The 26,730-nt window shown below is 41.6% G+C and overlaps 1 protein-coding gene across 1 annotated transcript in view; it reads right to left on the bottom strand.

Annotated features, from left to right (window-relative positions):
* The window catches only part of rnf19b (ring finger protein 19B), a 28,616-nt gene extending 2,543 nt beyond the window's left edge, over positions 1 to 26,073 (bottom strand). The window contains exons 1-7 of the mRNA XM_085790649.1: positions 25,303 to 26,073; positions 12,988 to 13,187; positions 8,018 to 8,162; positions 6,289 to 6,451; positions 2,976 to 3,090; positions 2,375 to 2,515; positions 486 to 675 (exon numbers count right to left, since the gene is read on the bottom strand). Of these exons, the coding sequence (XP_085646775.1) occupies positions 486 to 675; positions 2,375 to 2,515; positions 2,976 to 3,090; positions 6,289 to 6,451; positions 8,018 to 8,162; positions 12,988 to 13,187; positions 25,303 to 26,033 (1,685 nt within the window). The 5' untranslated portion in view covers positions 26,034 to 26,073. The remainder of the gene's footprint in view (positions 1 to 485; positions 676 to 2,374; positions 2,516 to 2,975; positions 3,091 to 6,288; positions 6,452 to 8,017; positions 8,163 to 12,987; positions 13,188 to 25,302) is intronic.
* Positions 26,074 to 26,730: the final 657 nt, after the last annotated feature.

The following is a 26,730-nucleotide window of genomic DNA, read 5'->3' as shown; positions in this document are numbered from 1 at the left end:
CTTAAATGATTTCGCAACTGTCTGTATGCATTATGTTAATGTGGAAACCAGGTAAGGTGTGGGGTTTTATTTTATTTGTGGGTGTATGAAATGTGGGAATGCATGTAAATGTATGTAATATGGTCAAGGATACACTCCTGATGTCTTTTTTTTTATTGTCTGTACTTCTCGAGGCTGTATGTATGGAAGGTGAAAACTATTTTCCTGAAAAGGACAAATAAATCTAAATCCATCTATCTAGATATGATGATGTGACGACTCAAAACAGACGGTGGAGAGGGAGAGCGAAGGGAAACGGGATCAGATCTAATCAGACCTGGTGTTTCCATTACACTTTTCTAATACTCTGTAAAACCACCTTATGAGAGCGTAAAAATGTCTTGAAGATATCTGAGAGGTTTCTCCATCACCAGTTTTTTATTGCGATAGCCTATGTAGGTTTTGTGTGTTTCTAAGGGAAAAGGAACTGGACTCTGGTTCCTCACCGGCTGTATTTCCCGGTGCGTGATCCCAGCGCTCCTCCAGCCAGCGTGTTGAAGTGCGGCGTGTCCCCCAGCGCTCCGGGCGCCACCGACAGCCCCTCGCTGGGCGACGTGGTGCTGAGGCCGCTGACGGCCCCGTCCAGGCTGCTCTCCCCCAGGCTCGGGGACTTGAGGGCCCGCCAGGCGTCGGCCACTGGAGGACAGAGACAGAAACGTCATCACGATCTCTTCACCTGAGTCACACACCAGAGTTCAACTTTTCCAGGACATTTTCAACTGCTACAGTCTGACGGACATCACGCCAACTAGGGATGTCACGATTATAAATTTTCTTGGTACGATTATTGTCAGAGTAATAATCACGGTACTATGATTATCAAGATTAATAAGATATAAGATAAGATATAAGTAAATTATTAGTAAACTTAAATTAAATTAAAACGTAAAGTAAATTATAAATAAATTATATTCATGATTTTGTAACATAAGATATGTTTAGACAAGGATCTTAGCTAGTCATATATAAGGAGAGGGGGTGGGAGTTTATAAGTTTTACTTCTTCTCACTCCTTTTCGAATATGTATTCTATTTTTTTTCATGTTTAAATGTTTTTGTCTTATTCTCTTTTTTATTACTTTATTTTCATATTCGAAATAAACATTTCAATCAATCAATTATTATGCATTAATTATTTCACAACACTATGAATGTATAAAATCAAATATAGTCTAAATATAATTACATTACTCATTGTTTACACAAAATATTTCAAGTATCTATTAATATATGACCAATTCTTAATCCCCAGATGAAATGTTTTAAGTATTCAGGTCATAAATTGTCATCTATACCAAATGTTTACGTTAATTTTAATCGTTTTTTTGTTTTGTTTTGCTTTTTTTTTAAATTAAAAATGACACGCTAACATTTAAATTCCTACCAATTCATTGTTACGTTAGGTAAATGGACCAATCTGAGCATTTACCTTTATTTTTGCGCATACCTGCCGATATAGATCCAACATAATCTTTTTCGTAAAGTGGCGGTATTTAGGAACCTTTACGATTAATTAATTGTGGCGTTTAATATCACGATTAATTGTGAAAACAAGTAATCGTGACATCCCTAACGCCAACACATCCTCCGTCCCTCCCATTCATGCTTTGGAGAAGTCTTTTCGACAGTTGTAGCTTATTTTTTACATTCCCACATGGAAAGAACCTATAGGTTTTAATATATACGCATATATGCAGCATATGCACAGATAAACTGCATATAGGTTTCATATATGCAGTTTATCTGAGGATATATGCTGCATACAGTATATGGTGCATATATACGAATATATGCACCATATATATAGTATATAGCATAATGCGTATACGAAAACGGCCAATTTTATGTATGTCACATATATTCAAACCTACATTAAAACCTATAGGTTCTTTCCATGTGGGTTTAACCAGTTTGTTTCTATGTTTATTCCTCTCTCTCATTCTCCCAGAAGTCTGATTTAAAGACGTGCAGTCTGTGGCTCCTAATTATCTATGACATAATATCTTACATGCTTAGAAATTACGACAATTTTATCATAGAACAACGCAAAAACATGTTGTTTTTGTTTTTAAACCACACCTACAGTACAACAGTTCTCTGTCACTATCTATCTGTCCTTCATCAGAGGAGACAACAGGTCCAACACTGGAAACACTCAGCAACTCAATGTTGATAGTTTTCTCGCTAGGATTGGGACAGAAATCCTCGGTGTGGTCTGAAAAAGTCAAACTGAGCTCTGGCAGCTGCTGTCATGATGTGATCATTTTCCAGGACGACTCAAAGCTTTTCTAGGACATTTGACAATGTGTGACATGTGTTTTCTCGTGAGTCCTCACCTGTGATTGGTCCGTCGTCCTCGTCGAAGTCGATCCGTACGCCTCGGCCTTTCCCTCGGCTCACGCCACAGCCGCCGCCTCGGCACAGAGAGATGGGCACCACGCCGTAGACGTAGGCCAGCATGATGGGAACGCCGATACCTGAGGAGAGGAGGGGGGTGAAGTTTAACTTTCATTTGTATTTCTAGTCTTTTAAGTAGGGAGACTTGAGGGTTGAGCCATCCCTTGTTGCTAGGAAACCATAAGAAAAATTGAGCATGTGTCCAAATATTTAGGAGGAAGACATCATTTCATTTCATGGAGGCTGTGAAGGTAAGAACCACATGGGTAAAGTGGTTTGACTTTTATGTCCAAAAAAACTTTTTTCACTCTTGAAAGTAAAATTTAGTCGATCACAAGTTTCATGAGAATCGTGTTTAGACCCAAAGAGATAATTATAAATTTGTTTTATACATCAGTTTTGTATCTATGAGCTCCCCCCTATAATCTGGTCTAATCGTCTGTTCACTATGTCGTATGATTGACATGAATATTATAAAATATAATTTGCATGAAGCTCGTCTCCTGACGCCAGACGGCGGTCGAGGTCGAGGTTTCTTACCGACGCTGACGGCTGCGATGACGGGCGCCGTGATGATGGACAGGGCCACGCCCCCCGTGATGGCGAGGTTCCTTCTGTGGCGAGACGTCTTCTTCAGCTCGTAGTGGGCGTGGATCTGCAGCACAGAGACAGAGACAGAGAGACAGAGAGACAGAGAGACAGAGAGACGGTTTACAGTTTTTCTCAGTTGCTAAAACACTAAACTCAGTTGTCTGAACCAAGTGCTCAGTTGCCTGAACCCACTGACTGAACCAGTCACTCTCTTTTGACAAAACCATCAGCACTTTTCACCTGTTTAGACACAACTCACCAACACATTTTCATTGTGATGCACCTGTGTTGCAAAATGCTGAGCACAGGTGGCAAAAGTCAAACACAAGTAAAGCACAAGTTTCACCGGTTGAACACAGCAACTCAAAATTGATCACACTTGTGGCTAAAGATATGAGGGAACATTTAAATAAGCCAGTTCAGGATGAAGTCCTGTTGCCTGATCCAGTAGAGAAATGATGCTGTGGCTGAGTTCTGCACTTCTCATTTCTATATTTTTGTACTTTATTTTTACGAAGGCCTACTGCATACAAGTACTAAATGCACAAGATTTCTGTTTTTTGTACAGTAGTACTATGTACATGGTTTTTTGTTTTGCAACATGCATTTATGGAGGGAGAGGAGGAGGAGAGGAAGAGGAGAAGATGAGAGACGACAGGGTGAAGGGAGGGATGAACTAGGAAGACAAAAGAAGAAGGAAGGAAAAGGGGATGAAATGGACGTGGGGAGGGAGGGAGGAGGGTGAAAGAAAGGGAAGGAGAGAAGTGCTGCAGTAAATGCACAGGTTTTTTGTTTTGCAACATGCATTTAGCTACAGTGAACGATAAACATTTATTTCTACAGCTTCATGTGCTGAGCTTTGTGTTTTCTATTTTTCTATGTAGTGTTTAGTGACTGGCTCAGTAGTGTTTTTAATTTTGATTGACTCGGGGCACGATTTGACAACATAGTTCAGTTTTGAGAACAGATTGAACTGTTTTGAGGTGAAAGTTTGGTTTTGCAAGAAGAGTCTGAGGTTTTGTGAATGTAGCTTGAAAATTGGGGTTTGTGTTCACAGTTTAGAGAAAAGGAGAGAAGCTTTACAGAAATGTGTCTTAGCAATCGAGAAAAACTGTAATGTTTCCTCTGATGCTTCACACTTCAGCTGCAGCTCCGCCTCCGTCCACCAGAGGGCGCCACCATCCTTCAAACACACCACTTCCTATTCCTGCCTCTTATAGTGAGTTATTATTAGTCTCCTTTTTTCTTTTGTTTTGTCAACACAACAACTGCAAACTGCACACAACAAGACTCGGACAAAAGAGAAAGTGAACATCAGCAGGTTTTAGAAAGTGCAGCTCATCAAACCGCTGCAGCAATAATTTATCATTTTAGACTCATTTCACAAACAAAAGACTCACTGACGCAGGAGTTTTCTAAAACTCCTCAGTGCTCACTCTCATTTACTTCTTATAAATATGAATATGAATATATTTCTATATAAAAATAAAAGTAAAACACGCTTTAATGTCATTATTTAACACATTTAAGGTGACTGAATATATTCAAAGCTTTATATCTCGGTAGATTGAGCAATTTGTGCATGTGTGAATGATCCTAACTTCAAGATAAGAGTTGTCTCATGATGATGGTGTGTGATTGTCAGTGTGTGATGGGAAACTGGTCTGTGGTCGTCATAGGAACTGAAACCGCTTCGTCATTACAAGAAAAACTTTCAACTTGGTCTTAACGTGACGTCAAAACGAAGACGAAACCAAAAAAAGAACCGAGACAGAGAAAAGCTTGTTGTTTCTGCAATGTTGTGAATTCCAGGTAATTATCACAGGAAGGCTGTAAAAGAAAAGAAACAAAGTGTGTGTGTGTGAGTGTGTGTGTGTGTGTGTGTGTGTGTGTGTGTGTGTGTGTGTGTGTGTTGCCACAATCGTGTGGTTTTCCACTTCTGGTTTCTCTGCAGTTGTGCGGACAAAGATAAAGCGAAGTGACCATAAAGATTTTTAAAAAGAGTCGGTGTCTCAGTGTGAAAAGACTGTGAGTGTGTGTGTGTGTGTGTGTGTGTGTGTGTGTGTGTGTGTGTGTGTGTGTGTGTGTGTGTGTGTGTGTGTGTGTGTGATGTTTATGGTTTTTGTTCTAAAGATTGTGAACTCATAAATTTCCGGTTTCATAACGGATGTAAAACCGCCTCATGTAGATTTCAGTTTCATTTTCCTTCCGACAACGTCTCAAACTCCTTTTCAGGGTTTACTGAAAATTAGATTTATGCTCTGACTATCCACAAAAGTAAAAAGTACAAAAGAAGTTTAGTTAAGATAGATAAAATAACAGATTTACATTATGCTGAACTTTATATAAATCTGTTTTTCTGATGTGACTGTACAGGACTTTGAGCCTGAACATTTTCATACATCTTGTTTTGTCCGGACAAGAGCAGAAAACTCAAACATATTCAGTCTATTTAAAAAAAAAGACTTAAAAACAAGAAGAATCAAACAACAGCTGATTAAAAAGAAGCGTTAAAGGGATAGTTCAACATTTTGGCAAACTAGCCCATTGTCATAATCCCTATAGTCATAGCAGTAGGTTCGTTACCTTTAATTGTCGGTGCAAGCTGTTTTTAGAACGGTGGAGCAGAGCCGTGAGCTGCTCAGAGCTACGCTACGGAGGCTCATTATGGGATTTCTTGGTTTCCCTCATCATCAAACTCATCAAATACACAATCCAACAACTCCACAACGCTCTGGTGGACAAGTTGTGAGCTGCACATTCACCACGCTATGAGATAATAACACAACGTTACCACACAGAGTTGTTTTAGAGGGAAATTCAGAGACTGTTGATGAAAAACTGTCCCTGAAGGCAACGTGCATCAGTGGTTTTGCATGAATTTCCCTCTAAAACAACTCTGTGTGGTAACGTTGTGTTATTATCTCATAGCGTGGTGAATGTGCAGCTCACAACTTGTCCACCAGAGCGTTGTGGAGTTGTTGGATTGTGTATTTGATGAGTTTAATGAGGGAAACCAAGAAATCCCATAATGAGCCTCCGTAGCGTAGCTCTGAGCAGCTCACGGCTCTGCTCCGCCGTTCTAAAAACAGCTTGCACCGACAATTAAAGGTAACGAACCTACTGCTATGACTATAGGGATTACATTTTGCCAAAATGTTGAACTATCCCTTTAACAACAAACTTTTGAGCTCTTGTTTATAGTATTAATGCCACTGCAGGGCGTTGAGTTTCTTCTTTTTCTTCTGCTGCTGTTTCTTACCTTGCGGCCGACGTACACCGGGATGCCGATGACCATGGCGGGGACGGCGATGCCGGCGATGAGGGTGATGCCGACCGGAGCGCCGATCAGAGTTCCCAGCTGCCACAAAATCTTCTTCTTCCTGCTCCAGGGCTTCTTCCCCCAGAAGGTGCAGCCGGACGGACTGATGGAGGGAAAACAGAGAGAGAGAGAGAGAGTTTAAAGGGTTAAATTCACATTTATAGGTGTCTTATATTTATCTGTTCAACCTCCCACCTCATCACAGAGTGAAGTAAACGTGGATGTCATCTGCATAACATCAACGTTTTATATAATGTGAAACAGATGAGGTCCAAGAATTGACCTCTGGCTAAGCCCCGCCCCCTCCACTCACTGGGACAAACAGTCAACATTCGGTGACAGTTGCTATGGCAACAGCTGTTACAGTAGGAGACATTTCACAGGAGGCAATTGATGATTTTTGGAGACAGAAAGATTAAATATCACTCTCCCGAAGTCACCAAAACTTCACTTAGCTTTACTGCTATGGCTGCCGTTTGCCCGCGAAACGCCGATAGCGACGGGCTAACTTCTGTTAGCCTGTCTATGGAGTTTTACATTATACGTTAGCATTAAGCTAGCAGACTTTATGCTTAGTTGTGATACTGGCTAACATCTAAACATCTCTGACAATATGTTGCCTCAAATACGTTGTTGACTTAACTTAGAGCAGATGTAGACATCCTTGTTAAGTTTATCCACGTTTAGTTGGTGTTGTGGTCTACACTGCAAAAACTCAAAATCTTACCAAGAATATTTGTCTTATTTCTAGTCAAAATGTCATTTCTAGTCAAAACAAATCTCATTATACTTAAAATAAGACTCATCACATCAAAAAGTAACTTGTTTTTAGACACTTTTTACTTCTTTCAAGCAGATTTTCACTTGAAATAATCTGATAGTGGGGCAAGTTTTTCTTTCTTATTACAAGCACAAAAAACTTGCTTTCATTGGCAGATTTTTCTACTTATTTCAAGTGAAAATTTGTTTGAAACAAGTGAAAATGATCTAAAAACAAGTTAATTTTTAGGTGATGAGTCTTATTTTAAGTGGAAAGAGATTAGTTTTGACCAGAAATAAGACATTTTGACAAGAAATAAGACAGATATTCTTGGAAAGATTTTGAGTTTTTGCAGTGTACCTCATAACTTTATCCAGAGCAGACACTTCTCTCGGTTGAGATGTGGCCTGGGAAAAGGTAAAAAAAATACACACAGTCGCCCAGCCTCTCAGGATACCTAGTGTCGGAGTTGCATGTACCCCATGAACACCGTTTGACCATTTTAAACTTAAAATGTCAAGAAAAAACATATAAAAACGAATGAAAACTGACTAACTGCAATGCATTTCAATGGACGTGGAAGCAGAGAATGTCCGAGTGTATGGGCTAGCTATGCACACTGTGATTGGCTCATCACGTTTGGGGGCGTGGCTTAGCCATAGGTCAATTGAGCCCTGAGGAACTCCACACTTAATAAATAAATCATAATTTTCATAATCATCAGGTGAGGAAAAAGCCGTTTCTATCCCGAGGACATCGAACTCGAACAAGACTCGAGCTGCAGCACTTCAGATCTAATAAAATCCAGAGCTGGAGTTCTGCCTGAACCTCCGGCAGCTGCAGCTCCATCGTTTTATTTTGTTGGAGATTAAAGTTAAAGAGATAAAGCGTCTTGAGATGTGTCTGAACCTGAGGTAGTGCAGGTCGGAGATCTCCTTCATGCAGAGCCAGCAGAACTCGCAGCCGCAGACGGCGCAGGTCATGTGATTGCAGCTGCCGTCGTTCATCTTGATGATGTAGGCGCCGCAGCGAGGACACGGCTTGATGTCGTCGGCTGCAGACGGAGAAGAGATAGATGAGGAAAATATGAGTTTTCAGACGCAACAACAAGAAAAGAAAGTGCATCTTTATATTCATTTAGCATCTGGATAAAGTGATAACACCACACTGTGCAGAATCTACATTAGTCACATTAGAGTCAGATTTAGTTAAATTAGCTTCAAAATAAATAAAATAAAACGCCTCAAGACTGAAAATGTGGAAATAGTTTAAAGGGATAGTTCAACATTTTTGGCAAATTGGCCCATTTCCATAATCCCTATAGTCATAGCAGTAGGTTCGTTACCTTTAATTGTCGGTGCAAGCTGTTTTTAGAACGGCGGAGCAGAGCCGTGAGCTGCTCAGAGCTACGCTACGGAGGCTCATTGGATTTCTTAATTGGTTTCCCTCATCAAACTCATCAAATACACAATCCAACAACTCCACAACGCTCTGGTGGACAAGTTGTGACCTGCACAATCACCACGCTATGAGATAATAACACAACGTTACCACACAGAGTTGTTTTAGAGGGAAATACAGAGACTGTTGATGAAAAACTGTCCCTGAAGGCAACGCGCATCAGCAGGTTTTGCATGAATTTACCTGCTATGACTATAGGGATTATAGCAATGGGCCAATTTGCCAAAATGTCGAACTATCCCTTTGAATGTAAGAAAAACTAAACTCTCCAACAACCGTTCCCTTCAGTTGTATTTTTCCTGTCGGGTTGGCAACAAAATCAAACCTCGTTAGAGTAATGGATTAAACAATTGCAGCACTTTGTCCTCTAATGCATTTAAAGGCAGAGAACGCCAAAAAAAAAAAAAAAGGAGAAAAAAAAGTCAGTTTAGTGTGTGTTTGAATTGTGGATGCTGGGAATGCTCTCTGCTCTTTAAAGGGCATTCTGGCCTTTTAACTTGAAGAGACTTGAAGTGGGCACTGTGTGTGTGTCTATGTGTGTGTGTGTGTGTGGGAGTAGTTGTTATTGCTTGTGTACTCTGTATTCTGCTGACACGACCCGACACACTCCCTCTCGTCTTCTCTTTCATCGTCATTTCTTTCTTTCTTTTTATTTTTTCCCACTCCCTCATGGTCTGTGTCTCTGTCTCTGTAGATCTGTATCTAGTTGACTAAGCAACAGACAGACAGACATGGAGGGAGCGGCCTGGACGGTGTTATATGAGTCAGTTTTTTTGGGGGTTTTCTGGATGCTTGTCAGTTCCTCTGAATAGTTGGCAGACAGAGGAAGACTGGAAGTGGTGAATTAAGGAGAGATAAACGACTGGGGGACAGCTGGAGGGATTTATTTCATAGATTTTTTAATCAAAATGCGATTAAAAAGACACAAACACACGCATTTAACAATGTTTACACAGACAAGCTCTCAATATTTGCAGTGTGTTATGTTTGTATAGGCCTACATGACAAGACTACTGTCTGCTTTCCGCTGTTTCCCCGTCTTTGTGCTAAGCTAAGCTAAGCTAAGCTAACTAGCTACTGGCTGTAGCCATGTAGTCTATTCTTATACTTGCAATATATTTACGTATTCTTAATTGTATTGTACAAGTGATGTATCATGTCTTGTGTTACCTGTATGTCTGCGTCTATGATTGTATCAGCTGTTAGGTTTTTGTTTTGTTTTTTCCTTGATGGATTCGGAAGAATAGACGATTTTGACTTAATGTTTGGACTCCAGGAAGAATAGCTATGCTAATGTGCTGGTGCTAATGGAGATCCATTAAATGAAATAAACTATTCATTCATTAAAAAAGCTGTGAATAATTAAAATTGACCCTTTTAAGAAATAGCCTAACTGTATTTCATTTAACTTCTCCAAGAATCAGTTGTCTGTGACGTCACACAACAACCTTCACCTGCGCAGAACCACACCGCCAACGGTAAAACATCGGTCGATGAAACACTTACAGTTACAGATAAACCTATGGAACACAGTAAATTTGTGTTGTTATTTCTCTTCGATTTTAAATGATCTGTTTCAGTATTTAAAAATGCCCATTTTTTAATAGTTTTTGTGCCTTTTGTAATGTTTTAATGCAAAGTTTGTCCCGCTCCACCATGTTTCTGGTTATTCTGGCGTGGTGCGTCTCCAACGCTTTGGAGTCGGAAATCTGAGTTTTGAAATGGGAGTTTCCGAGTTTTGAGTTGTCTCAAACGCACCATACATTAGGCTACTACAGCTGTTAATGCTAATGATAGCTTTAAAGCAAGAGGAAAAGGGGAGAATGGGGATTTATTTTTTTAAATACACACTCTTATTTTGTTGCAGAGACTAGTAGACAGACCAAAACATACTATAATCTTAGAACACAAATGATTTCCTGAAACCTTATAGTCTTAAATAATCTTGTAAAAAAACGAGAAAGAACTTGTAGAGTCAAATCTTGTGAGTAATTTTTCCTTAAATACAAATAAATATACTATATCTGTTATTAGTGTAATCTGCACCTGCAGAGTTGAGCTGTTTTTATAGTTTTCTGGAAGCTGCCTTTTTAATTTAACAACTTAGATCGCTCAGTTAACTTCAGTCAAATTTAAACCAACACATCTTTCTATTTAAATCAGACCAAACTGAGAGTTTAGTCTGAGCCACTGAGCCACTGTGTCACGGTGACATTTGAAAGAGACAGGATGCACACACACACACACACACACACACACACACACACACACACACAGGGCTGCTGCAGCGGTGGTGAAACTATCAAAGTGGAGAAGCTGTGATATAAATAGTGTCTCACGCTTGATTGAACGCGGCGCGGCTGTGGCGGTGGGAAGGGAGCGAGCGGCGGCGGTGCAGCAGGTAGAACAGACTCTCACAGACTGAGACGATCGACATGTGATAGAGGCTGAGTGACACCCAGACGCACCGAGCGCTCAGACGTGTGAAATACAGTTTACAGGCCGGAAATGCTGCTGGGGGAGATTTTATCTGTCTGTTTATGTCTGCACCGAGCGCACACACACACACAAACACACATACACACACACTTCCCACTTCCCACTTCCCCACATCGAATATAATACCGGATGTGACATGAAGGGCCCCATATCGAGGAAAATGTTGCCATATATGACAAATATATATTATATCATATTATGTTATTTCTGTTCATATGATTTACTCATCATGAAAATGTGAGGAGTTATATGTCACATCTGTCAATATGTTACTGTATATGTTTGTTATGGATATATGGGGACAGTCACAATGTTAATACTGTTAATACTATATGTTGTGTACAATATAAGCAACATAGGAGAGGTTTATTGGCACATACTATTACTATTAGTGATGTATATGTATAATTGCATGTTATTTACAATATAGTACCCACGTATATTATGCATATTGTGCATATTGGTCATATAAACGATTACTTACTCGCATGAAAAAATATTAATACCGAATAAAGTGAAGAATAACAGCGCTACAGCCGGTACATGCTTTGCCTGCACACGATCAGCCACCACCGGAAGTAAACAAAACGGCGTTAATTGCATTAATTTTTTTAACGCGTAAAATGTTTAAAATGAATCTCCAAAATGAACCCGTTAACTTTGACAGCACTAATACTAATATGTTAGACACATATGTCGAAGTGTGCACATACATATTTGTATGATACGGACATATGTCAGTATATGAAATTGTTCAAATTTCTAATTTCTTATAATCATTACAGGACATATGTGTTTTTTTAATGTGTGTGCATATGTTTCATAAATGGAAATTGAACGTATGTACATATAGAAAGGCTCAGTGTGTGTGTGTGTGTGTGAGTGCTGTTTATTGCTCTTATTGTGTTGCACTGTTTCTATGAAAAGAAATGAAGTCTGACTGATTACCATCCAAGGACGTCTAGTTTATCTTTAGAAAACACCATAAATAGTGCAGAAAACGTATGCATACAGTAACTGCATGTTATCTATATATTACACACATATGACTAATACTAATATGTTAGATAAATATATATGTTGAAGTGTGTACATACATATTTGTATGGTATGGACATATGTCAGTATATGAATTGTTCTAATTTCTAATTTCTTATAATCATTACAGGACGTATGTGTTTTTAATGTGTGCATATGTTTCATAAATGGAAAATTTAACGTAATACATATAGAAAGGCTCAGTGTGTGTGTGTGTGTGTGTGTGTGTGTGTGTGTTCTTGTACATGCTACGTTGTGAGGACCGGAACGAGTTTTTAACCAACAAAGTGAGGACATTTTTGGGAAGTGAGGACATTTTGGCCGGCCCTCACTTTTTCAAAGGACTGTTTGAGGGTTAAGACGTTAGATTATAATTAGGTTTAAATTAGGTCTAGAGCAGAGATGTCAAACTCAATTTAGTTCAGGGGCCATAAACAGCACAATTTAATCTCAAGTGGGCCAGACCAGTAAAATAATAGCATAATAACCTTTAAATATATCTAAAAAACTGAAATTTCCCTCTGTTTTGGTACAATAATAAGATGTTTTACAGTTACTGAACTATCCTTTTACAAAACATATTATGAACCACCTGAAATTTCTTGATAAAAATATGTGCAATTTCAAATTTTCGCACTTGACAAATTCATCCTGAGGGCCAGATTGGACCCTCTGCAGGGCCGGTTCTGGCCCACGGGCCGCATGTTTGACACCCCTGGTCTATAATGGTTAAGTTTAGGCATTTGTTTTGGATGGTTAAGGTTAGGGTACGGGATTAGGGAATACATTATGTCAATGACATGTCCTCATAAAGATAGATTTACAAGGATGTGTGTGTGTGTGTGTGTGTGTGTGTGTGTGTGTGTTTTGCAGGTGCTCACCGGGCCCCTGCTCCTGGGTGTAGCTGGGCGAGTGGTTGCTGTGCGTGTGCAGCGACTGCGCCCTCTGCTGCCGGGCCGAGTCGCAGGTCTGGTTGGGGTGCCAGGCCTGTTTGCAGTGGTAGCAGAACTCGGCGCCGCAGCCGTCTCTGCGACACACCAGCCGGGGACAGCTGGCACAGCCCGAGGCGATGACGGCAAACCTGAGTGGAGGTGACAGTCGGGTGGGGAGAAGAGAGAGTTGAGTGAAGAGGAGGCTGAAGAAGAGTCGGTCCTGCAGTAAATTAAAAGCTTGAACCAAACATACAGTATCTGTGAAATATGAAAGTGCTGTAGGTGTCGCGCTGATCGCAAACTGGCTGTTCCATATTTCTGAGTGTGAACGAACGCCCACATTTTTAAACTGTGGGCAGCTGCATCAATGTGATGCTACATTACCTGCACAGCATGAACACTGAGGCAAAGTAATAACGTGTTTTATTTTTCACTAACACCAGAAGCTTCTTGTCTGAGGTGCATCATTTCTGCTCTTAGACAGAGGCCTGAGCATGAGAAAAAATAAGACATAAAGTGTTTAAAATGAGTCTGTGGTGCAGTATAAACTGTCTGCTCGTCTCTGCACTTCTCTAAAACCACATTAAAACGACACTGGGTGAAAACTCGATCCCAAAACCGCCGTGTTTGGCAACAGACATGTGTTGCATAACCGAGATGTGACTTCTTTTGCAATCCTGCGAACTCGAGCAGCAGCGAAGGCTCCAACATGGCCGCTAATAGGAACATGACGCAGCCCGAGAGGCCGAGAGCAGCGCTGATCAATGGAGCAATCACTTAGTAACAAGACTGAGAGCGGAGTGAAGAGACAGGACGAGGTCAATCAATATGGATTTCAGAGGAAGAGAGAGAGGAAGAGGAGCAGGATGAAGACGCAGCTGTGACGCAGTGATGATGAAGTTCATTTTTTTTCTGCTTTTATTCTATGATTATATTCCCATTAGTTTTATTTCTGGTTTTACTTCCAAACATATCATTTATGTTTTCATATTTCTTTGCTGTTTACTCAGTGTGTGCATGTGTCTGAGTGCTGTTTATTGCTCTTATTGTGTTGTTGTACTGTTTCTATGAAAAGTGATTACCATCGAAGGACGTCTGGTTTATCTTTAGAAAACACCATAAATAGTGCAGAAAAACAGCAAAACAATCACTTGGAATTCATTTTCCACCAGATTTTATCCTACTTTCTTGTGTTTTTAAGACACACTCTGCTCACACACAAACACAACAGTAAGGGTAAAGACTAAAAACATGAAAAAACAGACATCTTAAAGGGATAGTAGCATTTTTTTTAAAGTGGGGTTGTATGATCTACAAATAGCCCCTAAGTACTTTAATTGCAGTAGAAGACTCTCTGCACTCCTCCCGTTAGCAACACCAGCCCATAATAGCCCTGCCCAGAGATTTACAACATACATTGTTGTGAACAGACCCAAAGAAACGGCCTATTTTCACGGCCTAAAAGAGGTTTCACCTGAAAAAAAAATACACCGTTTTTTCCAGCCCTTCAAAGTGCAGGAAAAACACAGTTTTTATTTGGACCTAACCAACTGCTGATCGGCGGGCGCTAACCCTGGGCGGAGGGATACGTGAGTTGGTTAGGTCCAAATAAAAACTGTGTTTTTCCTGCACTTTGAAGGGCTGGAAAAAATTATATTATAGTGAACAATGGAACTCTGTATTTTTTTTTCAGGTGAAACCTCTTTTAGGCCGCGAAAATAGGCCGTTTCTTTGGGTCTGTTCACAACACTGTATGTTGTAAATCTCTGGGCAGGGCTATTATGGGCTGGCGTTGCTAATGGGAGGAGTGCAGAGAGTCTTCTACTGCAATTAAAGTACTTAGGGGCTATTTGTAGATCATACAACCCCACTTTAAAAAAAATGCTACTATCCCTTTAACTTGACTAACTAAAAGCACACACTAAGACTAAGTTCACTGAGTTAATGCTGCACATTTTTTAAAGCAGATTCTGGTGAAACTGGCAGAAGGAGACGAAGCGTTTTCACTTCGGAACAATAAAAAACTAGAGAAAGGGAGACAAACTGAGATGTGAGAGGCTGTCAGTCACTGGAGAATTCACAAAGGAACCTGTCATGCAATATTGTGGTGGAGCTGAGTGGGAGAAAACATGTTGGAGGAAAGATAAAATAAAAGACAGACAGGGATTTTAACTTTACTCTGCTCTGACCAAACAAAGCTGCTGCCAGTTTTCCAGGTTTAGAAAGAGAAAGACGAGAGTATGTGGACGACGTGATAACACAACAAACTTGTAATTGTTTTGGCGTGAGTCCAACATGGCCGCTCCAACAACACGTCTCTCATTATCACCGACACCAACAACAACTGTGACACTGACAGGCCTGTCCTCAGAACGGACACATTCATGGATGTCAGAGGAGACAAAGAGCTTGTTCTCTCTTGACAAGACAAGACGAGACACGATGTGGCATCGGGCCGTCCTCTGTGAGGGCTCAGACTTCACTTCTGTCTTCACATGTTCATCTGTGAGACGTTACACAACGGGATGCAAAGGTCAAACGGTCACTAAAATGTCGCCGAACACTTAGATAACCACATAAACCCTTCAGTTCTCTAGTGAGTGGAACAAAAACACAGAGATGCCAGTTTCGCTGTTTTTCCTGCAGCATCAGCTTCTCTGGAAGCTCGGCTAAACAGAAACAGAGCAGCCGACTGTCAGATGAGTAATGAACAAGACGGGCCGACGCTTTGTTAACTGTTACTTCTCTGCCTCCAAACTCGCTCTGACCTCTGAGCTAAACACTTTTAAATCATCCCGACTGCAACAAAGACAGAAAATGTTTAACAAAGGGTCTGTAATAGAGAGAGGTATAGGGAAAGAGACATAACATTTCTATATTATAACATATTTCTGCTTTATTGTGAATCGTTTTTATCTTTGTTCATATTTCATCTTCCTTGGAAACTCAGACGAACTCCATGAACCCCCAGCTCACAATCCAAGATGGCCGCTCTGTGCGTCAACAGTGAATAAAATCTGAACATGACACCGTTCATCATTAAATTAGCCACAGTGACATTGCTGTGCAACTTCTGCCTGAAGACATGTTGCTGCGTTGCTTTCAAACGTAAACTATCACGTAGTGTGTTGTTATGGGCTGGTATTAGCTCACAATGCTAACAACAACAGTAGCTAATGGTGCCGTCCATTTATGTTGGAGGTCGGAGCTCCAGCACTTTCCAGGAGAAAAACAAAAGAACAACACGGAAGTATAATGATTTCATACTTGTAAATGTTGATTTCAATGCAAAAAATGTATAACATTCTTAAAAAGCTGTACAAACTTACAACAAAAACACCTAAGCATCAAAACAAACAGGCTATTAGTCGTTAGCCACTGCTGGCTATTTCGTAGCAATACTAGTTTGATAACAACACTCTGGGTGGTTTTTACTCACACAAACAGTGATGGAAAATGTACAGGCATAAAAATTGAACAGTTCTATTTAATCGCCTAACTTTAATGTGAAACTATTACTGAAGAAATAGCCTAAAATAAACAGTTAAATTACAGAGTGTCTACATATGTCAGGGGCTGGTGAGATTCGTCTGACTTTCCAAGTGAGAGATCTGACTTCAAGATTAGAGGGCGTTCAAGATCAAAAATCCAACTCGGAGCTCGGAAATTCTGACTTCCGAGTGCAACAGGAACGCACCATAACTAAAGGGTTGATTTTCCAGATTGTTATCAACTCAACTGTAACGCAGTCGACTCGGATGTGACAAATTCCAACTTCACTGGGTAAGTGAACCACAACAATAGTCTTTACTAAAATGTAAACAGGTTTTATAAACAGGAAATATTAGCTGTTAACTGTTGTTTATTTCAACATGGACGTCGTCTACGGCAGTGGTTCTCAACTAGTGTCACTCTGGGCTCCACATTTTCCCATGGTCATTAAGTCACGACCCACTCTTATAGAATTCAAACCAAGATTTTCTTTTTAAGCCTTTAAAAACTCATTTAGCTCTTTATTGAGCAAAGTGCATTTCAGAGCACATGAATGAAACTGAGGAGGACCATGACAACTGCATGTACGGAAGTGAATAAAAAAAATATCAAACTGCACAAAACGGAGACCAACAAAACGATATATTTGACTTGTAATGCATCTCTGCATTCAGAGCATGTTCACAAAAGTGAATAAATATCAAACTGCACAAAATAAAGACCCACAAAACAAAACAAGATTCACTGCATTCAGGCCACATTAATAAGAAACTGATATCTTTGCATTCAGAGAAAATAATCAGAAAGTGAGGAGGAGCATTACAACTGCATGTGTTCACGTGTCTCGTGCCTTTCAATAATATATAAGTTATTTTTCAAAATAAAAGACATGTCCAACATCAGATGTGCATTAAATATTATTTACTTTTTTGACCAGCTGTCCGCAACCCATCCAGAACGGGTCCACGACCCACTTTTGGGTCCCGACCCACCAGTTGAGAACCACTGGTCTACGGGGACCGACTGACTCTAGTGGTCAGGAGAGGAACTGCAGCAGATGTCGACGCTGCACATTTATCTGACCTCTGATCTGACGCAGTCGACCTCAGACTTCAGTCTCATGATGTCGCTAATGACTAAAACAAAGCGGCGAACCCTCTCTACTCTGCCTCACGACCGGCGGACTTGAACGCACCACAACAACAACAACACAGAGTAGTAATTACATCTGATGCCTCCAAGATGAGAGAGACAGAGAGAGAGAGAGAGAGAGAAGAGACAAACAGAGATGGACAGAGATAAGTCGAACAACGAGAGGAGGAGAGACACAGGGGAGGTGAAGAGGAGGCGAGAGATCAAGAGCCGAGATGTAAAACGCAAAACGCAACAAGACGAGAGAGAGGGATGAGAGGCGGAGGAGTGTTATGAGTGCTGACACGCTGTGTGTCGAGAGGAAACGTGCACAGACAGTTCTGTCGGCGTTCGGCTCCACTGAGAGCCACCTGGGAGACCGCACACACACACACACACACACACACACAGAGAGAAACACACACACACACACACACACACACACACACACACACACAGAAACACACACACACACACACAGCAGGATGAACTGAACATGCATCACGTCAAAAACAACGACGACAGAAGCTCAAAATTAGGAACAGTGAGTAACACACACAGAGTCCGGTGAGTATGTATGTATTGATCTGTTTAATTAAGTCGCAACTCCTGTTACCCCTGGCAACGCTCCCTCTATGCCGCATCGATAGTCGCCATAGCAACTGACAGCCAGAGGAGGAGGAGACGGGAGAGGCAGAGAGGGCCAGCTCTTTGTTCTCACTGGATGCTCTCGGCTCTGACGCTCGCACGAGGGGTTCGTCGCCCGTCGCCCGAGGCTCCTGATTGGCTGCGGCCGCGCGAAGACCGAGGTTGATGTTTTTTTTTACATTTTAAAGGGATAGTTCAACATTTTGGCAAACTGGCCCATTGCCACAATCCCTATAGTCATAGCATGTAGGTTCATTACCTTTAATTGTCGGTGCAAGCTATTTTTAGAACGACGGAGCAGAGCCGTGAGCTGCTCAGAGCTACGCTACGGAGGCTCATTATGGGATTTCTTAGTTGGTTTCCCTCATCAAACTCATCAAATACACAAGAATCCAACAACTCCACAACGCTCTGGTGGACAAGTTGTGAGCTGCACATTCACCACGCTATGAGATAATAACACAACGTTACCACACAGAGTTGTTTTAGAGGGAAATTCATGCAAAAAACCACTGATGCACGTTGCCTTCAGGGACAGTTTTTCATCAACAGTCTCTGTATTTCCCTCTACAACAACTCTGTGTGTTAACGTTGTGTTATTATCTCATAGCGTGGTGAATGTGGAGCTCACAACTTGTCCACCAGAGCGTTGTGGAGTTGTTGGATTGTGTATTTGATGAGAAATCCCCTTAGCCTCCGTAGCGTAGCTCTGAGCAGCTCACGGCTCTGCTCCGCCGTTCTAGAAATAGCTTGCACCGACAATTAAAGGTAACAACCCTGCTGCTATGACTATAGGGATTATGGCAATGGGAACAATTTGCCAAAATGTTGAACTATCCCATTAAGGTTTAGTTTGAGGAGTTGTTCTGTGTTTTCTGTTTTCCGAACAGACTTTGAAAGCAGCGTTCACTTCACATGACACTGACTCATCATCTCTTTGTAAGTCAGTTTCCTTGTTTACACCTCCAGCCTTTATGGAGCAAAGATAAGTTATTGTCACGGTTGTTATACTTAGAGGTGTGTTTCTGGTCACCTGCTCGATCTGGGGAATTTTTAATCTAAACTAACGTGACCTAGTTCCTCCAGTGAAACATTAACGATGAGCAGGAAACAACTCCTATTTCACAGCTGAGGATCGTCTCTCTGACTCTGTTGTCTCTTCCATCGTCTCCACTCGTCTACATTGTCTGTTGAGTGTCGCTCAGAAAGATAAGATGGAAAAAAAAAAATTTACATTTACATAACTTTCCCACAAGTGGGTTGAGATGCAAAACACACACACACACACACACATATTGCGTTTGTGTCCACTCTCACCTATAAACACTCCCTCTGTGATGATGACACTCAGGAAATTCACACTTATTCACTGTTTCTGTTGAAGCCTCCTCTCCACTGACGGTAGAGAGTGTGTGTGTGTGTGTGTGTGTGTGTGTGTGTGTGTGTGTGTGTGTGTGTGTGTGTGTGTGTTAACAGAGCTGCTTCTCCAGTCCCGGCTGTCTGAGGTGAATAATAATTTGGATTTAGTCAACTTATCTGATTTAGAGCGGTGTGTGTGTGTGTGTGTGTGTGTGTGTGTGGGTGTGTGTGACTCAGTGCTGGCGTCACACACACAGATGTAGGTCAGTGTGGTCGACTTCTCCTCCTGTGACACTTTGGTTTTGGGTTTTTCTTTTTAACTCTTTTTGTGATCAGGAACTTTTGTTGACTAATACTATAAATGCTCTGTGGGAAAAACCTCAAATCTTTTACTTTAGTGAAATAAATGTATTACTAACAAACCAAAACCAAACATAATGATACTGTCTGTATATGTATCTACGATTATTATTACTAACGCTTGTGTGTGTTCACGCGGTAACACAAGAAGGAAGTGTAAGAACAGAGATGAACGTCGTGGAGTGTTACTCACAGAGTCGCAGTCTGACACATCAGACGGAGTGAAAACACTCAGACTGATTAAACTAAACACAGTGAGAGTCAAGTTCCTCAGAAACACCGAGGTCACACCAGTTCACTCTGCTGCTGCAGCCGCCGCCGCCACCGGCATCAAACCTCTTATTAATACTAACGATCTGGAATCAGTACCGATCTACATTGCAAAAGAAAAAAATCAATTATCACCATAATAAAACAGATGAAGAGTGAAACACACAGAGGTCGACACAGGTCACTCAGAAAAACACTCAGCAGAGAATTCAGTGCATTTATACTGATTTTGTGACTTATAACATGTAATTTGGTGAAATTATAAAAATCAAAATGTCAATGCACTGCAGTAAACTTTTGGAAAATGTCACTAGCATCAATAGAAATCGGTAGAAACAGGTGAAAAGCCTCTAATGAATAAGTCTTCTCTTTGTTTTCCCACAGATCAAACCACAAACTGAATGAAACACAACACTGACATTATTCCTGAGTGGATAAACCAACGACAGGACGTTATTTCTACACAGTTTGGAGTTCAGCTGCAAAGTCTGAAGACACAAAAAACATTGGTTCTTATCACTGAGACTGAGACGACTGACTCTTCATCTGTCTGTACCTTGTGTTTAATAGATCAGAAATGTATAAATAGTGTTTGGTCAGTGCCAGAATTACACACGCATGAAAGAAACGCGTTTTAAATGCTTTAAACTCCTCCTACTGTCTCCAGGTCAGAGCCAATCAGAGGCAACTCTCCTCCGGTGCCACATCCAGCATCTTTCTTAGCAGCAGAAGTGTTGTTTGGGTGTTCAGTTTATGTTTTTGTTTTTATCCTCCCACATCTTTCTTCAGTCAGATAACAAAACCCAACAAACACGAGCAACTACAAATTCATCTGGGCCAGATTTTCACCAGCAAGTAACAAGTTATGTTTATTCACTGTTTCCCTTTAAAACCTGGTCACAATTGACCCAGGCACAAAAAAGCAGTAACCCTTTAATTTACAGGCCGCTAATTACGTGATAATGTCAAGAAATAACAATGAAAGCAGAAGTAAGGTGAATATTTGTGTTAATCTAAGTCTTAAATAGTTGTATCTCCCGACAGCAATCACTTCTATAGAGTGTTTGGTCTGAAACACGGGTCTGTCAGTCACTCTGCTCTGCTCTGAGCCCAGGAGAAAACTTTCCTTGTATCCTACAACCTTCATCCAATGAGGAGAGAGAACGGCATAAAGGGGCAGTCCTCTCTGTGTGTGCAGCCAAGGGATGCGCGTGAATGTGGTGACGTAGGGACGAGGGCGGGGACTGCTAACTCCATCGGCTGACAGGAAGTTAGACAAAACCACCGGATCGCTTACTGATAGCTTTAACTGCATAGTAATGTCATGTTTTTCATAAAGACAAAAGATTACACATGCTTTTCATGCTTAAAATTTTTTTGAAAAGGCCAGAATTTTCCTTGCAATTGACCGTTACTTCTGGGCTACTACTTCTACGCAATCCATCGTTATCTCTTGGCACATTACTATGAAATTGACCGTTATTTCTGGGCTATTTCTAGACATTATGACGCATTTAATTGTTATTTCTTGACATTATGACGTAATTAGCGGCCTGTAAATTAAAGGGTTACCAAAAAAAGCTTTAAAGGGACAATGAGGAGTTTTGGAAAAGCGAAGTGTTTTCTCACTACATTTATGAGCCTCCGCACCGTGAAATTCTTTGACCGGCGCAAGACAGACTCATGTTTTCATTCATCAAGAATTAAAGTCAGAGGTTGGAAGACGATCACATACCGTCGTAGTTCCCACCATAAACGGAGATTCATACGGCGGCGTTATTCTCATGACTCGCCACAAAACCGAAAGTAAAGAAACGCTGGTCGGCTCGCCCAGCATTTCCACCACCTCTAATAATAACAAAATAACCATAGAGACAAAACCATAGATTTATCTAAAATGGAGCCATTAACAAGTGGTAACGTAGATTCATCCACATTAATATCAGACTTTTAAATAACCAAATTGAAACTCCTTGTTGTCCCTTTAATTGAAATAAAAAATAATCATGTTGGTCAAATCTAAACCCAAGAATGGGAACTACTGTCTCTGCAGGACTAGGGGCCGAAGCTGGGGCCAATCAGAGGTTGGATCTAGGTCGCATGTGGGTCAGATCGGTCTGACGTAGATGGCGGTTTCTCTGCACGTGTATTCTGGCGTTGACCAAACACCGTGTTGTGTGTGTGTAAAACATATTCTAACACAGGTCGCTACAGACCACACAGACTCTGGGACCCCCCGCTGCGACTGCAACAGCTTCACTGTACAAAAACCACAGCAGCAAAATATTACTGAAAATCTGCATTTGTCCTTCCCACACACACACACACACACACACATAGACACACACACACACAGACACACACTCATAGAGAAACACAAACACAATGAATCACACACTCGCTCTCTATGGTGATGAAACAAACGCCTCTCATTTGTTCCAACGACCAGACGAGAGCTGAGAGAAACCTCCAAACCTGCCGACCGCAGCGAGAGGAGTTTCTAACTCCACTTCCTCCTCCACCTGCTCTCCGACTGGTTCACACCGGTTCTTTTTACCCCTCGGTCATTCTGAGGCAACACCGCTCATCTGAAATCCCGGCAAGTACAGAGGAAAAAAAACAAAGTTCCCCATTAAAAAGAAAAAAAAGAAGAAAACAAAAAAAACCGTAAATGTCGGCCGAGCCCGAGCGAGGGATCAGATGATGTTGCGAAAGAGGAAGAGAAAAGGAGAGAAAAGACAAGTAGAGACAGAGATTTCACTTCGCCCGGCCTCATAATGAAGAGATAAACAGCTTGTTAGTCGACTGAGTGGAGGAAAAGTTTCCATCACTTCAGGAAACAGATGTTACGACGCAGCTTTAATCTTAATGAGGCTCAGTTCAGTTCCTGAGAAACTTCCATAAAAATAAAACAGAAATTCCTGCACAGATAAAGAAAAAAAACCCACTTCCAGCAACACGTTACTGCTGCTGCTTTTACTGAAACATGCATCAGAGATAATGAAAGATCTTTTTTAACTTTTCATCTCACTCACTGTTTAGTTTCTCTTTTGATTTTTTTTTTTTTTTTTTTTCTCTAACAACTGTTTGTTTGTTTTTTTTCTCGGCACCTTGACAAGACGAGGACGAGGGTGAATTCCCTCCGGGTCTGTTTCACTTCTGGGATGAATCAGAGCAGCTTGTTGTTTTAATCTGTGATCAGATAATTTCATCAGACGACAGAAACACGAAGGTGGAAACAGAAAAGATAAAAGATGCAACATAACAAACACGATTCTGTTTATTCCCACGAGGCCTGAACTGTCTCACCACCACACTGACTCACACCCATCAATCAATAACTGAAGATATCAACCTTGTCAATACAGTATATTCACTGGTTTTAGCTGCTGTTGGGTTTTTATTTCTTTAAGGTGTTTGGAGCTGGAGTCTTTTCCATTTGTATTGACTAATAATCAATAGAATATAACTGAATGAACCGATTAGATCAATAGATGGGAATAACGGAGCTACTTTTTCAGTAAAGTAATCAAAAAAGTTACTGTTTCCCCTGTTATAACATATAAGATATAATATATTATATATATATGATGTGTTTGCATATTGTAATATAGCATGTATAGACATATACTATGTGCAAAAACTCAACATCTTTCCAAGAATATTTGTCTTATTTCTTGTCAAAATGCCTCATTTCTACTCAAAACTAATCTCTTTCCACTTCAAATAAGACTCATCGCCTAAAAATTAACTTGTTTTTAGATAATTCTCACTTGTTTCAAGCATATTTTCACTTGAAATAAGTAGAAAAATCTTTTGTGCTTGTAATAAGAAAGAAAAACTTGCTCCACTATCAGATTTTTCTACTTATTTCAAGTGAAAATCTGCTTGAAAGAAGGAAAAAGTGTCAAAAACAAGGTAATTTTTATGTGACGAGTCTTATTTTGAGTATAATTTGATTTGTTTTGACTAGAAATAAGACAAATATTCTTGGAAAGATTTTGCAGTTGGGTGTAATATTGATTGGTACAGTATACGGTATATTAGCCTATGTATAATATAATGAAGAAAGGATAATGCACAAGGTTATATGATATAGTGTATATCAAGATGTGAGGAAGTGTAAAGCTCACTGTGTTTTTTGTTTTGTTTTGCTTTTATAATGTTTCTGTTATTGTGTTTTCTGAGTAGCTGCTGCAGCTAATGAGGATCTCAATAAACTAAACGAAACTGACAATAAAATGCGCTGCTACTTGACTCAACAAGTCCCGTCACAAAATAATAATAATACACCTGTTAAAGTTTAGCTACGTTACGTTATATACACTTTTTTTTTCATTCCATGAACTTGTCAGAAGAAAGCCGTTTATCTGGAACTAACCAACTCACTCAGTATCCCTCCGCACAGTCAGGCTCCGCGCGGTGTCTTACTTTTCCTGGAAATTAGTTATTGTATAACGTAGTGATTCAGTAACTAACTCTGTTACTTTTAGGGGAAAGTAACTAGTAACTAGCCTGACCATCCAGACTACATCATGAACATGTCTAGTCTACCTCGGCTCAATCCAGGGGGCGGGATGAAGGCTGTCTTTCAAACTGCCTCTGCACCAATAGGGTAGCGCTACGACCAATCAGAGCAAAGAGCAGGATGATGTTAGCCTGACAAGCCAATTAAAATGTATGTCGTCATGGCGTTAAGCCGCCCAACGACTCTCTAAACAGATAGAGCGCTGTGTGCCATCAGTGTGTGAATGGGTGAATGTGATGTACTGTAAAGCGCTTTGGGTATCGTTCAGGTATAGTAAAGCGCTATATAAATACAGACCATTTACCATTTGCCATTGGTCAACACAAACGGTGTTCGAGACTCAAAAAGTTCCTATGGCTCGTTTCTAGACCCACCTACGGAGCAAATGTGTTTGCTGCTGCTAGGGTGCAGCTAGATTTCTCTAACTAGAAACTATAACTAATTAACTTTTAACGAGGAGAGGATCAGTTTCTTACCCGCAGTCGGGCGCGGGGCACCAGCGGCAGTCGGGGTCGGCGGCGAGGCAGCGGCGCAGCAGGAACTCCTCGTACTTGTCCAGCAGCGCGGCGTCGTCCAGGATGTCGGCCACCTGGCGCGGCGCCAGGCGCTCGCTGCACTCGGGGCAGCTGAGCTGCACGCGGCTCTCCGTGATCTCGATGCGCAGGTACTGACGCAGGCAGCAGAGGCAGGAGCGGTGGCTGCAGCCCAGCAGCAGGGGCAGCTGCTCCGCCGGCTGGGGCACCAGGCACAACGGGCACTCCAGCAGCTCGCACCCGGGCGACGCCGGGCGTGAAGACACCGGCTGATTGGACGGGGAGCCGGCGGCGGCGGCGGCGGCGTCCTCGGGCGTCGTAACAGCAGCGGCGGCGGCGGTGGTGGTGGTGGTTGTTGTTGTTGTGGGCGTCGTCGAGGCAGCAGCAGCGACGGGCGTAGAAGGCAGAAGCTGCTGCGTCGTCGTCGTGTGCTGATGTTGTTGGTGATGCAGGTGGTGGGATAGCGGCGTTGCCACGGCAGCAACGGCGGCCACGGCGGCGGCTCCCTTGGGGCCCCTGGTGCCCCGGGTGCCCCCCCCGCCGCCGCCCCGCTTGCTGTGGAAAAGGCTGTGGAAGGAGATGCGGCCCTGGCGTTTGCCCGGCGCGCGGCACTTAGGGTTGGGAACGCCGCTCACCGAGGAGTGAGGCGACTCCGAGTCCTTCTCCGAGCCCATGTTTTATCCCAGAAGAGACAGACACACAACACACAACAACACAACACAACACAACACAGGGACGGGTATTGTTATTGTCCCTTCTGATGTTTCACAGAGGGACAGTGAACTACACACACACAGACACACAAAGGAGGATTTGTCCTGTTGTTGTGAGATCCAAAGTGAAATTAAAACGCTGTTCCGGCTTCTGGCAGAAAGAAACTTCAGTCGTCACGTTCCTTTAACGATAAAACTCAGTTATCAGAGGAAAAACAAAGAGACTGAACTGTGAGCTGAAGAAAAAAGAGGAAGAAGAGGAAGGAAGGAGAAATCCTCCTCAGCTCCTCAAGTTTCTCTCAAACCTGTCGCCCCCGACGGTTCATCAGAGCAGAAGGAAACACTTCGTCATTTCGTCGTTTCATGTCTCAACCATAAAGGCAGAAGGACAATTTGCCCCCAAAAAAATGTTGAACTATCCCTTTAAAAAAAAAGAAAAAGAAGAATAAGGAGAGTAAATCCTCGGTCTGATGTCGTCGTAGTAATAATCCCTCGGTCGGTTTGGGATGTAATCGTCTCCAGCTGTGGTCAGAGCCTCTTCCTCTTCCTCCTCGTCTTCGTCCTCGCTGCTCTTCTTCTTCTTCTTCTTCTTCTTCTTCTAGTTGAACGCCGGTCTCTCTTTTCTGTCAGGAAGGAGAAGGAGAAGAAGAAGAGAGCA

The sequence above is a fragment of the Trachurus japonicus genome, chromosome 11 (genome assembly GCF_045865225.1).
Source record: "Trachurus japonicus isolate A0001 chromosome 11, Traja_1.0".
NCBI classification, from domain to species: Eukaryota; Metazoa; Chordata; class Actinopteri; order Carangiformes; family Carangidae; genus Trachurus; species Trachurus japonicus.
Note: the sequence above shows the minus strand (reverse complement) of the source record. Positions and strands in the feature narration are given on the sequence as shown.